The 14069-nt window shown below is 33.8% G+C and overlaps 1 protein-coding gene across 1 annotated transcript; it reads right to left on the bottom strand.

Annotated features, from left to right (window-relative positions):
- Positions 1 to 3659: 3659 nt before the first annotated feature.
- On the bottom strand, positions 3660 to 7764 carry LOC113340310 (protein POLLENLESS 3-LIKE 2-like). Its single transcript, XM_026585519.1, has 4 exons — positions 7470 to 7764; positions 7158 to 7304; positions 6571 to 6719; positions 3660 to 5878 (listed from the first exon to the last, which is right to left on the bottom strand). The coding sequence occupies exons 1-4, from the start codon at positions 7665 to 7667 to the stop codon at positions 5245 to 5247; spliced, it is 1128 nt and encodes a 375-aa protein (XP_026441304.1). The 5' UTR covers positions 7668 to 7764; the 3' UTR covers positions 3660 to 5244.
- Positions 7765 to 14069: the final 6305 nt, after the last annotated feature.

The following is a 14069-nucleotide window of genomic DNA, read 5'->3' as shown; positions in this document are numbered from 1 at the left end:
TTGGTATTTTATTGAAAAAACTACCATTGACACAACTCAATTCCAATTATGTTGTGTTCTTTAAGTATTTTAATACTTTTACAAATACTATGATTATGTTTTTTAAACCATAATCAACTTGTGTCTCCATATGCTTTGCGGTACGCGACAGTTGAAGAACAAATCTAGCAAGCCCAAAAGTGCATCAACCCAACCAATAAATAAATAAATAAATATCAGATTGGTCCATTAGATTGAAATTGGATATTTCACCACTACATTAAACATATTTTTTAAAAAATCAATAAATCATGGTAATATGTGATGAAATTTTCTCTTCGTGATTAGAGTAGGAGAATCTCAAAGGTAATCAATCTAATTACTAACGCCAACTTCTGGTGACATATTGTCGTGCCAATGGCTGGTGGCATTATCATCTCATTCCTGGGATGTTATGAACCTTTGAGGATAAATAAGCCTTATAAACAACACCATGAGCCTTTTGCAAGAGTATCGGTATTCAACATCATTGTGTCATCACGATACTTTTGTTAATGATGGCTTTATAACCAACAATTTTAAAGGAACAAACAACAAAAGTTTACATCATTCTATGACAGAAAATTCAGGATATGTATATGATATCCATGAGCATTTTGTATCATCTACTCATTTTGGTAGAAATTTGGTGTCCAAGCCGACCATGCCTAAGAATGAATAGTCCAAGGCCATTAAACTTCTGGTTAATCCCAACATGAGAATCGATCATTCGAATTCTCTATGGCACACTACATAAAAGAGAGCCTTAGGCTTCTTTACTTCGTGCTTCTGGCACAAAATAAATGTAGTAATAATTTCTCCATAAAATTCTCAGTGGTAGTTACACCAAATAAATATTATTCGAACCCGAAATGATATTTTAACATTTCCCAAAACCTTTACAAGGTTATAAAATGGTTCGAAAAGTTTTTGTTTGTTTTTCCGTTGTTTTTGAGACAGATACCTCTATCATTGAATCCATACTGGATAGATTACTTCTGGAACCATATTTTCTAATTTCATTATTTTCAGGGTCGACGAAATATTAATGTACATGTGCGCTCATGAACACATTCTTATGATATGAACACATTCTTATAAATGTACATGTGTGCTCATTGCACAACATTGTTCTTTACCTAAATCATTCAACCACAGTAACCCCATCAGATCATCAATTCATCCACCAACTTGAATTCATCATCATCACTCTCATTCCCTTGCAAACACCACAAATTCTACAGACTCAAACAATTCTTCTCCATTGTTCTTCTCGGCATCACCAGATTCCTGCATCTCTGCCTCATTACCCTTACTTCATTGCAGCATTTCAATGCCACCACCAGTATGTAACCCATTATTCTCAAATCAACTGCATCAGCTCCCTGAGCCATTGTCTTCCTCAGCTCCATCTTATACTACTGTGGTGCATAACTCTCCAGCTGCATCTTCTCATTCAACTTCAGTCCCTGTAAGACATTTAATTCAATCGAACATACAGATTTTATTCATTCCTTACATTGTCATATACCACCAACAAACCAACGTATCTTCTCAATTCAATCCAGCAAACTCAACACCACAAGACCTATTTGTATTCATCCCAGCCAACACAGCAGCATGGTCAAACTCCAGCCAATTTATCTCCATTTCAGATCGAACAACTGCAATTTCGACCACTAACATCTTCTCAACTTCAACAGGACCATTCCCTGAATTCCATAGCAACACTCATATCATAAGAATGTGTTCATGAACCGTTGATAGAGACCGGTTAACGCTTTTTACGGTTACTTGAAGGACCGGCTAGGGAAAAATTATTCTACACCTCATAAGGAATGGCGGAGATCGAATGTCAGATGAGATTTAGTGATTCAAAATAAATCCATCCTCAACATTGCATTTGAAAAAATGAAATTTTGGTCATTAACTAATTAGATCGTAAGACCAAAATTAATGTAAAGCACATACTCCTAAATTTATGTGAATTTTATTGATCCAAAAATAAATGGATGCTTCACCAATATGCATTTTTTTTTCCAGAATATTATAAAGTTGGTTATGAAAATTTTTGGGAAATCCAAATTATCCGTAAACAGACCTTTATGTGATCATAGCAGGGGTAACAAGACTTTATTAATAATAACTTATACCCTTTATTTCCGATCAAACGACTTTATCGTTTGTGACCATTAAAAATCAATATGATCATAATTGACATCACAAAACACACTTAAATCCCAATTTTAAGTGAGTGTCATACCATTACCAAATTGTTTTCATAATATTTTGTTCAAATACAAATAAAACGAATTTTGTGATTAAATAAATTTTTTTCCATATAAAAAATATAATTAAATAAAATTGATTAACTTCGAAGGAATTAGGTAGTAATAATACTTACTAGAAAAAAAAATCGATCATCATGAATTTTGCCATCTTCTTTCCAATTGATCATATTAGGAGATGCATTTAATTTATAAAAATTATAAACCAAAAATCACATCTAACTTCTAATCTTCATAGCTCGTTATAGTAGAATTTACGTGCTAATAACGTGTTATAAACTATAGAATTAGAAAGTGCTAAACATAAACAAATAGAGAAAAAAGATACGAGAAAGTATTTCATTCATGGAATTAGTGTATTCCAATATAATTGTGTAAGGACCTCTATTTATAGGTCATACAATAGAATGGGTGATTAATGGCCTTTTAAGTATTATATGTAATGGCATGCATGCAACCATTACTAGCGATTGACATGTACTTGAGATGAAGGTTACAAAAATAAAATAAAATAAGAATACATGTGGTGAAGGAGATGTAAAGGCGGTGGTGTAAATCCACCGATCATACAACATAATTTTGCTTGCTTGCTCATTGCAAATATTTTTTTTTTTTTTTTGTGTTTGTTTGTTTGTGTGTTATGGCACCCCACCACCACAACAGAATTCCTGGTTCTGTCGCTGGTCCATGCTCTTTCCACGAGTAAAGCCTTGTTGCGTTGCGAACTATTTCTTGTACATACCATCGTTGGATTTTCGGTTAGGTAAAATTATCCCATCTGATCGGGTGTAATTTTTCATCACCCCCCCCCCCCCCCCCCCCAAAAAAAAAAAAGGTTCCTTGTCAATCTTGGCTGGACATGGACATGTAGTGGTTAAGTTTGTAGTATTTGACATGTTGAACATTTGTTGTAAACTATCTGGGGCAGTCTTTCGTGATGGATGATCGTTGATTTTGATGGGTTGATGGTTTGTCCCGTTAAGGTAGAGACGTAGAGTAAGCATGTAGCAGGTGTTTATTAAGATGTTGGTTACTTTGTGCAGAGCCTCTGTATGTGATGGAAAGATCTTCAACTTAGGATTTGAGGTGCTTTGGAATGTTATATTAAACGCTTTGCCGGCTTAGCTGAGACGATCTCTGTATATATAATGAAAATACATGGTGCCATTGATGTTGACCAAATATGTGACAGGGGAGATGCAAAGCTTCATGTAAACTATCATCTATATCCATTTTGAGTGCAATTTTGGGTTCTTAGGTGATACTGTAATATGAACCAGAGAACAAAATAATTCAAATGAATTTCCATTAAAATATATAATCCACCAATTAACAAATAACAAAAACAGCTTTCTCGTTATCCCAATACATATATTCCCTACCTATGATTAACTCCTGAAGTCTTCGAAAATCATCGACAAAATAAACATTCTTAGAATCATTGTCATCATCAGGTGTTGGGCCTAGTGTAAATTTATCCTGATCTTGATTATACCTCAAATATAAGGAATAGTCATGGCAATCTTCACAGTCCATCATATACCTGGATGTTTGATAAAATGATCTACCAATTCCAACCGTATAAATCCTTGCCCTAACCAAATTCTGCCCGATAACATTTTCATAATATCCATATCCAAAACTTTCTCACCAGCTGCCATCAAATACTTGCTTGGAAAATTAAGGTTGTCGAGCCTGTTAGGGATACTCCAATTCCACATTGGTTTAGTTGAAGGGAACTTCAAAATTTCGGTCACCAGTTTTTTCTTCATGCCACCCTTTTCAATTTTAGCTTCTGTGACTACTACCGTTCCCCCTTCTCCCGAAACATGATACACGGCCTGTTTCAACATTTCAATGATTTCGCTCTTGGATTTTGGTTTGAATTTTCTAGTATATTTCTTTATGTTTCCTTTGCCAATTCACCTCCACTGCCAAAACAAAGTAAATCGTCCACTGGGTATGTACCATCATGTGTAACATACCTAATATCAAAATCTCTTCCTCTTTCATCACTTGGTGTCAGCAACACAAAATCAGTTTGCTTGTCTTTGTCCTCTTTGCAATGTTTTTGCAAGGGCTCCAGCAAAGAGCAATCAGATACCTTCTCACCCTTTCTGCATTTCTCAATAAGACCTGTGCATAAAGGATGTGCAAGGGTATAGTTTCCGGCCAAAGCAACAGCAAATCTTTCGCACGTCAATATCTTCTGACCCACTTCTTCAATGTTGCAACGTATGTCTTTATTAGCTTGCTTATAGCAGATTATGTACTTTTTATCCTCATCAGCAACATCTTTACCTTTTAATCTATTTTCCTGTTTTTCTATGTCAGTCCCCTCATCCTCCTTTGGGTTTTCCTCTGTTTCCTTTTCCTCATCCTCTTTAACATTCTGATCTTTTTTCTTATCCCTGTAATCCTCATTTTTCTTATTCAGTCGACTATCTGAAGCAACGAAGGTTTCATCCCCGTATGGATATAAGATAACAACGGTGCCCCTTTTCTTAATAACACCGGCTGTAACTGAAGAAGCATAATCTTGTTCATTCCTTAGAATTTCGCCAAATCTATCCATATCGTATGGAAAATTAACTTCAGTACCAGAAAAGTCTTCTTCGTTCAAGTCTTCCTCTCTGGATTTTCCACCAAACCCATCATTTCCTGAAAAAATACTTGGATTACCTGCACATTCATGTGTATTTGAGTACAAGGACTTCTGCACCGAGGGTTTTTGTTCCTGCTTCTGATCAAAATATAAAGAACCTCGAGCTGCTGGTTTTCTGAATTCTCCATTAATAGCAACTGTCTCAAACTTCCCTTGAAGGTTATACTCTGTAGCGTTCACTGATGGCAATTGGTGACAGCTAGCTATGGAATTCATATCATCATCATTGCTGTAGACAGCTTCATTCTTGTCATAACATTCATCAACTAATAGTCATGCTGGAGTCTGTTGAGACATGTAATTTGAACCTTCGCTACTCCATCCACAGACTGAATCCACCATATTTGCAGGGTAGTCGCTGGTGAATCTACTTAAACGTTCCTTCTCCTCCTGTTCTTCCATCATATCTGTCCAATTTTTTCGACTCTTAGAGGAACCAAAAGGTTTCCAGTTCCCAAAATCAGAATCTGCGCCATTAGTGGGTGAAACACTTAAATGGGAATCATGGGCTCTCCATTTTCCTCCGAACCCTTGATTTTGATGGTGCCCACTAATTGGCGACAACCTTGAATGTGAATTCTGATGAACTTCAGTAATAGAAGAAACCGGTGAACTGGAATTCACTTTGTCCAGAGCTGTGATAGATCCCTGAGTCACCATTTTGATAGAATCGTTTTTCTTCTGCTCAAGTGGTTTCAGAAGTGGACCTGAATCAAGTTCAGACAGCATCTCCGTAGCACGGCGAAATGAATTAACACAGGAATCAGCTAATTCGCGCTCAGCTACTGAAGGTGGTGGTTCAACAGTTAGAAGCAGAGACTTTGCTTCAGTAATTCTTTCTTTGTGCATCAAGCAGATGGCAAGATTGCAATGTTTGTTCTTATCTGGCTCGATTGATAAAGCTTTCCTGGATTGAGAAACATAGAAAGCATTGTCAGCATATCCATAAAATTCCAATAGTGAACAAACAAACGTGGGATTTGGAAATCCACAAAAATTCATGGTGGAAGTACAAAACAACTGAACAATTGTCCTGCAATCAACATTCACGTTAAAAGCGTTGAGCTGGATTACCACTAGGTACTCTGCATAAAATCTCTTTCAATTATACTCACACTAAGTTTAACATTTCCACTAATACCTGCTATTTGTGCTTTTAGTGCTCCAGTTCACCTATTTTATGTAATTTTCATGCTCAAGTCACATGAAAAAGCATCACAAGAAAAGGACCTCTTTTCGCAAAGATTTGTGGAACTGATGCCAAGTTTTGGAACCAAAGTTAGGCTAATAAGAAGCAGATCACAAGCCACGCTATTTAATAGGCAGAAATGGTAGACAATGCTGAGATAATCAAGGGATGCAGGCTGTTACTAAAGAAAAACTAATTAAGATTTTATGCTGATGGACTAAGAGAAAAAAACATTGGACATCAGAGTTAAACCAAAACACAAGTAACAGTGTCAAAAAAAAAAGCTGACAGAAGTGTTCAAACAGAGTTAAACAACGCTGCACTGAATTAGCATGCTCCGACAGATGCAACTAAGTGAATGAATGCAAGAAATTTACATTTCGAACATGTTAGAAGTTTGTAACATTTACCTTGATTTCTCGTGCTCAATGGAGCATAAGTACTTCTTCCCCTGAGCTCTTACTGTCTTAGTTCGTTGCCCACCATATGTTGCACCATCTTCAACCAGATGGAGTTTATGCTGAAGGAGCTCGATATGTTCGTCGATCCTACCAGCTCTCTATTGTTATAAAAACATCAAATGTCATAACTGGAAACAGTACTCAAACATGATATCACTCTTAGGACAAATTTATGTACAGAAATCATAAATTTAGCCCTATAGACAGAAATTGATTCTCAACACAACATTCAGTAACTTCATACACACCCATTTCCTTTAATGGTTTAAGCTTGGCTTTGCCGAAATACAGCAAGGCCTGGATATTGTTTGAGAACGTACGTGCAGAATTGTAAGATTAAGATATACAGCAAAATGTAGCATGGATTTACATATTGGGGGAGAATTTTCACACGCATTTTGCATGAATCAATAAGTGCAGACAAGACATCTCAGGAAAGCTGGTTAACCAGAGGCAACAGCATAATATGAGGGTTACTACTAAGTTTCATGTACATTCAACAAATTTGAAGGCGAGAAACGAAAATACAAGAATACCTTGTATAGATCAATGAGCACATCATCAAGAGATTCCTGAGTTTGCTGAGAGCACAGACTACGAAACAATTTAATTGCTTCAATCACTTTATCAGCACGACTCTTTTGCTTCATCACAACAGCCTTGCTCGCAATCTTTTTGATTATCTGTAACAAAAACAACAATAAAACAAGGGTTTTTCAAATTAAACTGTTTGTTAAAATACCTGAGAGAACAGATTACAAAACCCTTACAAAACCTTCAGAAGAAAGGGCTAAAATCATGAATTAACCAAAACCCACCAAAATTAAACAAGGAAATCGATGAATTACCTGAACTTGTTTAGGTTTAACATGTGGAGAATCACCGTAAGGAAATTTATTACATGGAGGAGAATGAAAGGAATCCGTTAAAGATGAGATTGTCTTTTTCGATTTTGATGATAAAGGAGTTGACTTTAAAGGTGAAAATTGATCTGATTCTAATCTTGGAGGTGTTACAGGATTAAAACCATTACAATCAATCTTCATCCTACAGAAGAATTGAGAAACCCTAATTTTGTTGATTATAAAACTGAGAAAAATTGAGAAATTAGAGTAAGATTTTTTAATATTAACAGAAACCCTTTCTTAGTTGAACAGTAATTAACAAATATTTGATCGCCAAAAGGATTCTGGTATGTCTTTAGAACTTGAATTAAATGAGAAAAAAATATGAAGAAGAAGAAGAGAAGGGGAAAAGGGAATGTAGCCGTTGTTTGTTTTTTTTGTTTTTGAAACAGTCTTGTAATGTGACCTCTTGCAAAGAAGATTATTCGTGCCGGGTTTTGTCCCATGCGTAATTAAGGAAGCCCGTGTAGAGATAGCCTTGAGTAAAGGTGCTTTTATGAGAAAAGGGCTTCATATTTAGTTTGAACCATTTTTTAGGGACCATGGTCTTATTAGGCCAACCTCCCTATATTTATAAAGGGTGTCCTAAAGTTAGGTAAATACACATTCATCCTTTACTTTAATTTAAATTAAAACTAACTTAATAACTATATAAATCTAATCATATACATCTAACCTAAATGAATTTATTTTTCAATATCAATATCAAAATCAAAATCAAAATCAAAATCAAAAACAGGAGGGGAATCGAAATTTTTTAGTTTTGAAAAAAAAATTATTTTCTTCTTCTTCTCTCTTTCCTTGACGTTCCTCATTCGATTGAAAAACACATCAATCTTTTTAATTCGTTTTTTGATTGGGAAAATTGAGTAGAAATCATCAAAATATGGTTTAAATGGAAGTTAAAGTGGTATGTTCGGTTAGGAATAGTTTTAAAAAAACTAGTTTTGTAACCGAACATTCTGAAACCAAGAACACGAATAACACTTCGGTTATCACGAATTTAATTTTTCGTAACCGAACTCCGAGTTCGGTTGGTTCGCAAAAAATAGTTTTAACCGAACTCCTCATTGGAAACCAATATATTGTGTTCGGTTGGTCCCCAAAAAATTCTAAAACTAGTTAGTAACCAAACTCTACCCATAATACAAAAAAAAAAAAAACAATGTAACCGAACTGTGTTATTTTTCCTACTATGTTGAGTTATGATTTAACCGAACTTTGCCTACTCTGTTCGGTTGGTTCGCAAAATTTTCTAAAACTATCTAGTAACCGAACTCTACCCTTATTGCAAAAAGCAAAAAAAAAAAATCAATGTAACCGAACTGTGTTATTTTGCCTACTATGTTGAGTTTCAATTTAACCGAACTTGTCCCACTATATTCGGTTTGTTCGTAAAATATATTGACAAACCGAACTCTTCACTAGTTGCATACATGTGGAGTTCGGTTAGATATGTTGTTAGGTTAAAGTTTGCGAACCAACCGAACATTACTTTGTAAATCCTATAAACAAAGTTCGGTAACATGTCTGTTTACCGAACGACTAAAAACCTCCATTAAAAAGCGAGTTCGGTAACCTGCGTGTTTGGAAAAAGTAACCGAACTACACTTTCAGATGAGTTCAGTAACCTGTTCTTCACGTAAGGTAACCGAACAAGCCCAAATCTACTCTAAAAATTTACAGTTTTTTAAAAATTTGGAGCAATTATCTAAGTTTGAAGCATACCTGGGTACCCAAATACCCTTCCTCCGGTTGTGGTTGGTAAGATCCATCGGTTTTCATGTTTTCCTTCTTTATCTTCTCTAACTTTACTCTCTCAATAGTTTTACTTCTTTTAAAAAAAAAAACCATCTGATTTTTTAATCTCACTAATTATCTTTAACTTAATATTTTCACTAATCATTACACTAACTAATCAATACCCAAAATTAATCAGGAGGGTAATTTAGGTATTAATATAAATATCTAGATAAGGAGTAACCTAGATTTACTTCTAATGTCATACCCAAAATAAAACCATGGTCCCAAAAAATAAACATGGTCCCAAAAAAACGGTTCTTTAGTTTTATGAGAAACGGGCTTCATATTTAGCACTTGTCCACGACAAGTCCAAAGCAGTTGAGTCAAGCACTCAAGCGGTGCGACTTTTGCCTAGCCGCCTAATGCCCTGGTATGAGATTTGAACCAAAATTACTAAGGCTAAGACATTTAGTTAGAAAAATGATTGTTTTCTCAAAAACCAACCGGCCAAAACGGATGGGTACCTCTAAATTTTATCAGTACCATTACATTAGTTTATCAGTACCATTATCTCTAAATTTTATCAGTACCATTACAGTGGTTTCAAAAACCAAACCGACACAAACAATCATTCCGGTTCCAGTTGTACGTAGTTGTTATTGTATCTTAGTGAAACCGAACCTAGTTAAAATAATGACTATGGCTGAAAGGAAGAATCGTGTTTGGGGAAGTTTTGAGGGCTGCCAAAATGATAAAATAAGGTCATTATATAGTAAGTTCAAAATAACCCATTATCCTAACTTTTTCTTTTATAATGGCTAAAATGTCATCGATTAGTTTGCGTTAATGAATTTAATTAGTCAAACTGATTAAGTGTTAGTAGCTAGATTCAAATAAAATTTGATCTTTTATTGAGTTTCAAAATCAACTATTTGCGGCTACATCATCATCATTTCTCATATTAATTGAAAAAATTTAGAGTTACTGATGCTTGAGAGTTAGCCGTAAGTGATAAATTTCAGGGTCACTGCGACTAGGAGTTCACCCATTTGTAATGGAAAAAATTAAATTTAACTTATGACTGGGATTTCTTCATTTGCCATTTGTAAATATAATTATCTAGCCTAGCCACGACTAGGAGTGCATCAATTCTTATCCGTAGATACTTCTTGAAGCCGAAACTTGCAATTCAATTTCGAACAATCTTATCCATTTAAGCAATCAAAACGCATCAATTTTTATTATTCTAGTTTAATAGAAATCATTTTGATTCGGCCGTGAATTGTCATCTAAATGAAAAATTTAGAAAGATGGAAAAATGAAAACAAATGAAAAAGATAAGGAGAAAAATAGAAGTTTTTTCTTTCAAGAAAAAATAGTTACAGATCGAGAATGATTTAATAAAATGGTACTTTTGAATCTCGTTACATATTAGGTCTGAATCCACGTATAAATCACTTGAATCCTATTGCAACCCACAACGATTTTTCATACAACCCTAATACTAAGACTAAAAAAAAGAACTCCATATAGGGCTTAGCATAGACCGCAACTTTCTATAGATCTATAGGCTTTGTCAGACCCAAATATATAATTCAGTAATTAGGAATATTAATAAGTAACAGTAATAGTTGTTGAAAAAGATATTTGATACTAACAATTACCATCTAAATACTATTATTTTTGTTAACACCAAATATAAACCCAAAATTTACAACTATTAGGATTTCTTTTATCATAGTCTATCAACAATTAGATAAATAATACTTCTATAAAATTTTAAAAATCAAAAAATACCTTTTTATCTAAATATTAATAAAAAACTACATTTGGTTTTCTAATTATCCACAAAATACCAAAGACTTGATAGGCTTGGTCAAAAATATCAATTCTTTTTCTTCAACACTTTTTTTGGTCGAGTTTTCTTCTTCTTTTGCCCATTTTCTCTCAGAAGAACACCACGAACATATTCCTCCATTAACACTCCAAAAAAAACCGGTCTTCATCTCGATAGATTCAACTAGATTGTAATTCCACTTAAAGATGATGATGATTTAGACTGGATCAATATCACCATGGGTCATCAGATCAATTAATTTTAGGTCGATTTGATGCAACTAAAGATCATGGTTAGCAGTTGATTATGGTATTGATATAACTTTTTGCATTATCTTCTTCATATATTAGGTAAATGAATCTTTGTCCTCTATATATTCTTGTTCAATTGGTCGATTACATTAAGGGGAAAATTATGTGGATTTAACTAGTTATGTGAGTCCTTGGGTATTTAATTTATTCTACCAAGCACTTATTGTTGTTATTCCTTATGCAAAGCTTCTGCAAGTCCTGTCATTCTTTGTTGGTTTTGACGGTATCCTCTTAGAGAATTGTGTGCCAGGTTTCTTAATGTTGTTTAAATCCCAAAGATAAACATGCAAACATCAACACATGTTATCCTCTCAACGAATGCAAACATCAAAAAGTTGCTAATATAAATTTTATGTCGATATATATTTCCTTTTTGGTTATTATAGTGGGTTCTTAATATTTCAACTAAAGTTTCGTACAAAACATCGTCAATACCCTTTCTCCAATCTTTAAGATATGCGTACTTTACTTGGGTCAAGTTATATTCTCCAGTAAAGGAAACTATATATAAAACCCTCATAAGATATTACATATTACATTCTCCCCAACTTCTTTGATTTTAAGATACAATTCTTTTATAATACCATACTTGAAAGAAATTCCTTTTACATCCTCTTTAGTCTAAGACTCTCGGTATTAAAAACATTCTATCTAATCTGGTGTCAGATTCACTGGTGAGAAAAAATCTAAGAAGAAATTATGATGAAAAGGAAGTTATTTTCCAAAAGAATACTTGGTATGACTGTGCTAGTACACAGAAAAATAGGTTTTCAAAAAAGAAAATTGAGAAGAAAAAAAAGGTTACTAAAAAATAGACTTTTTTTTTGGTTATCTGTCATTTTTATATAAAGAAATGATGATAAAGAAGATGAAGATGCACATAATTGATTTACATAATATGTTTGCTCAGTTGAAATGATGCTGAGATTGATAACAATGATGATGACGATGGTATTAATGAACAATACTAAAGATGTTATTGATATTTGTGACGATGATATTGGTGTTAATGAACAAGAGGATATGTTGCTGACATTTATAATGACTTGCTAGACGATGTGATAAAGAAGAAAATAATGATTACTTGGTTTTCGAGGGAAGGTGTTGGATACAATCCAAACACATTAAACTAGTTTTTAACTTTTTGAATCAATTTTATTAACAATTTCATTAATTTAATTTTTTATTAGGTTTAAGGTTGGCATTGCCGAAATACAGTGTACCATACACATTGTTTTAGAGGGTATGTGTTATGCAGAAGAATTCTAAAATTATCATCTTTAGAAGTATTGAGAAATTCTGAAAAACACTTTGTTGTTCAAAGAGCAATGTACAATTCTGTAATTGAAAAACGATTCTTACTAGATTTAAGAATTGAAAGATAACCAGAAAAGAAATAAAGAAGAAAAGGGGAAAGGTAGAAATCGATTCTTCATGTTTTACATAGTCGTATAAAGAGTGAGAGTGAATATTATTGGGGTACGAGAAAGATAAATTTGTATAATAATATATATCATTATACCAATAAAGTTGTAAAAAATTTTCAAATGCCTAATAATAATGAAACCAATCAACGAATAACGAAAACCTATAATATATAAAAAAAATTCCAACCATTTCAAAAATCCTTCATCAGTAGATTACAAGTCCATCTTGATTTGTGTTGAGTATGGATGTAACACATAACTAAGTCGTCAAAGTCAATGAGATCTTTCCTTTCAGAGTAGTCTTATGCTTGATTAAATGAAAGATCAGTTGCAACATAATTTGTAGTGTAACCAAGTCCGACTTATCCCAGTTTCCTCTTTTCAATATTTCTGAAGATTTTGAAATCAAAAACTTTTTTATCAATTGAAAAAAAACTATCCTTTGGGAAGTGTATTCCAGCAGGAAAGACTGTGATGGGGCACACTATTTTAAGCGGAGGAAACTTATAAAAGTTCCGTTTTTGATTTTTTATTTTTATAACTTTCTTTGACGACTTCACTAACTGCAACCGTCACTACTCCCTCGACAATCAACTGTTGTCTACAAGTAAGGACCTCTTCCCTACTTGCCAAACATAACAACCTACCATCCATAGGAGATACTCCCTTATCTGTCACACAACTAATTTGAAAACCACCTATGTTAGTGGGAGTGGCTATCACATTCAGTTTCGGTAGAGTGGTCTCCTAATATCTCGACTAAAAACCTATGATCAGAATCACTTTCTTCATTTAACCATATTTTCTTAATATTTGCACAAACATAATGTGCTATTGTCACAATTTCCTGCTAAAGTTGCTATGCAATCCTCGTAGGCTGTGATTTTGTAGCCAACCTCTTCTATATTCAGAGGAAACATTGATAATGTAGTTTCATACTCAGGAGAATTGAAAAACCCTAGTTTTCTTGATGAAGAAAAGGGGAGATCTAGAATTTATGTGTGACTTAGTCGTTTAAATAAGGAGAGTTGATATTTATTGGGACCGGGAAGTATGAGAAAGGCGAAGTTGCTATTTGGACTGTTTGACAAAGTCATCCAATTTTGATCGCAACCGGAAATTGTTATTTTAACCGAAAGCTTATCGGTAGTTAGAAAAAACTGTGTATTATATGTTTATAAAAGTTATATAACTTTCCATTATTTTTCTTCAGAATAAAAAATAA

The sequence above is a fragment of the Papaver somniferum genome, chromosome 1 (genome assembly GCF_003573695.1).
Source record: "Papaver somniferum cultivar HN1 chromosome 1, ASM357369v1, whole genome shotgun sequence".
In the NCBI taxonomy this organism is placed as follows: domain Eukaryota; kingdom Viridiplantae; phylum Streptophyta; class Magnoliopsida; order Ranunculales; family Papaveraceae; genus Papaver; species Papaver somniferum.
The sequence above is the reverse complement of the archived record's forward strand: the minus strand, read 5'-3'. Positions and strand labels throughout refer to the sequence as shown.

Excerpts from the sequence above, each read along its gene's own strand:
- LOC113340310 (XM_026585519.1), bottom strand. The coding sequence starts at position 7,667 with ATGAAGATTGATTGTAATGGTTTTAATCCTGTAACACCTCCAAGATTA. Across the intron at positions 7,305-7,469 it reads TTAAACCTAAACAAGTTCAG|ATAATCAAAAAGATTGCGAG; the intron begins GTAATTCATCGA and ends TTTTTGTTACAG. Across the intron at positions 6,720-7,157 it reads TGCTCATTGATCTATACAAG|AGAGCTGGTAGGATCGACGA; the intron begins GTATTCTTGTAT and ends TTATAACAATAG.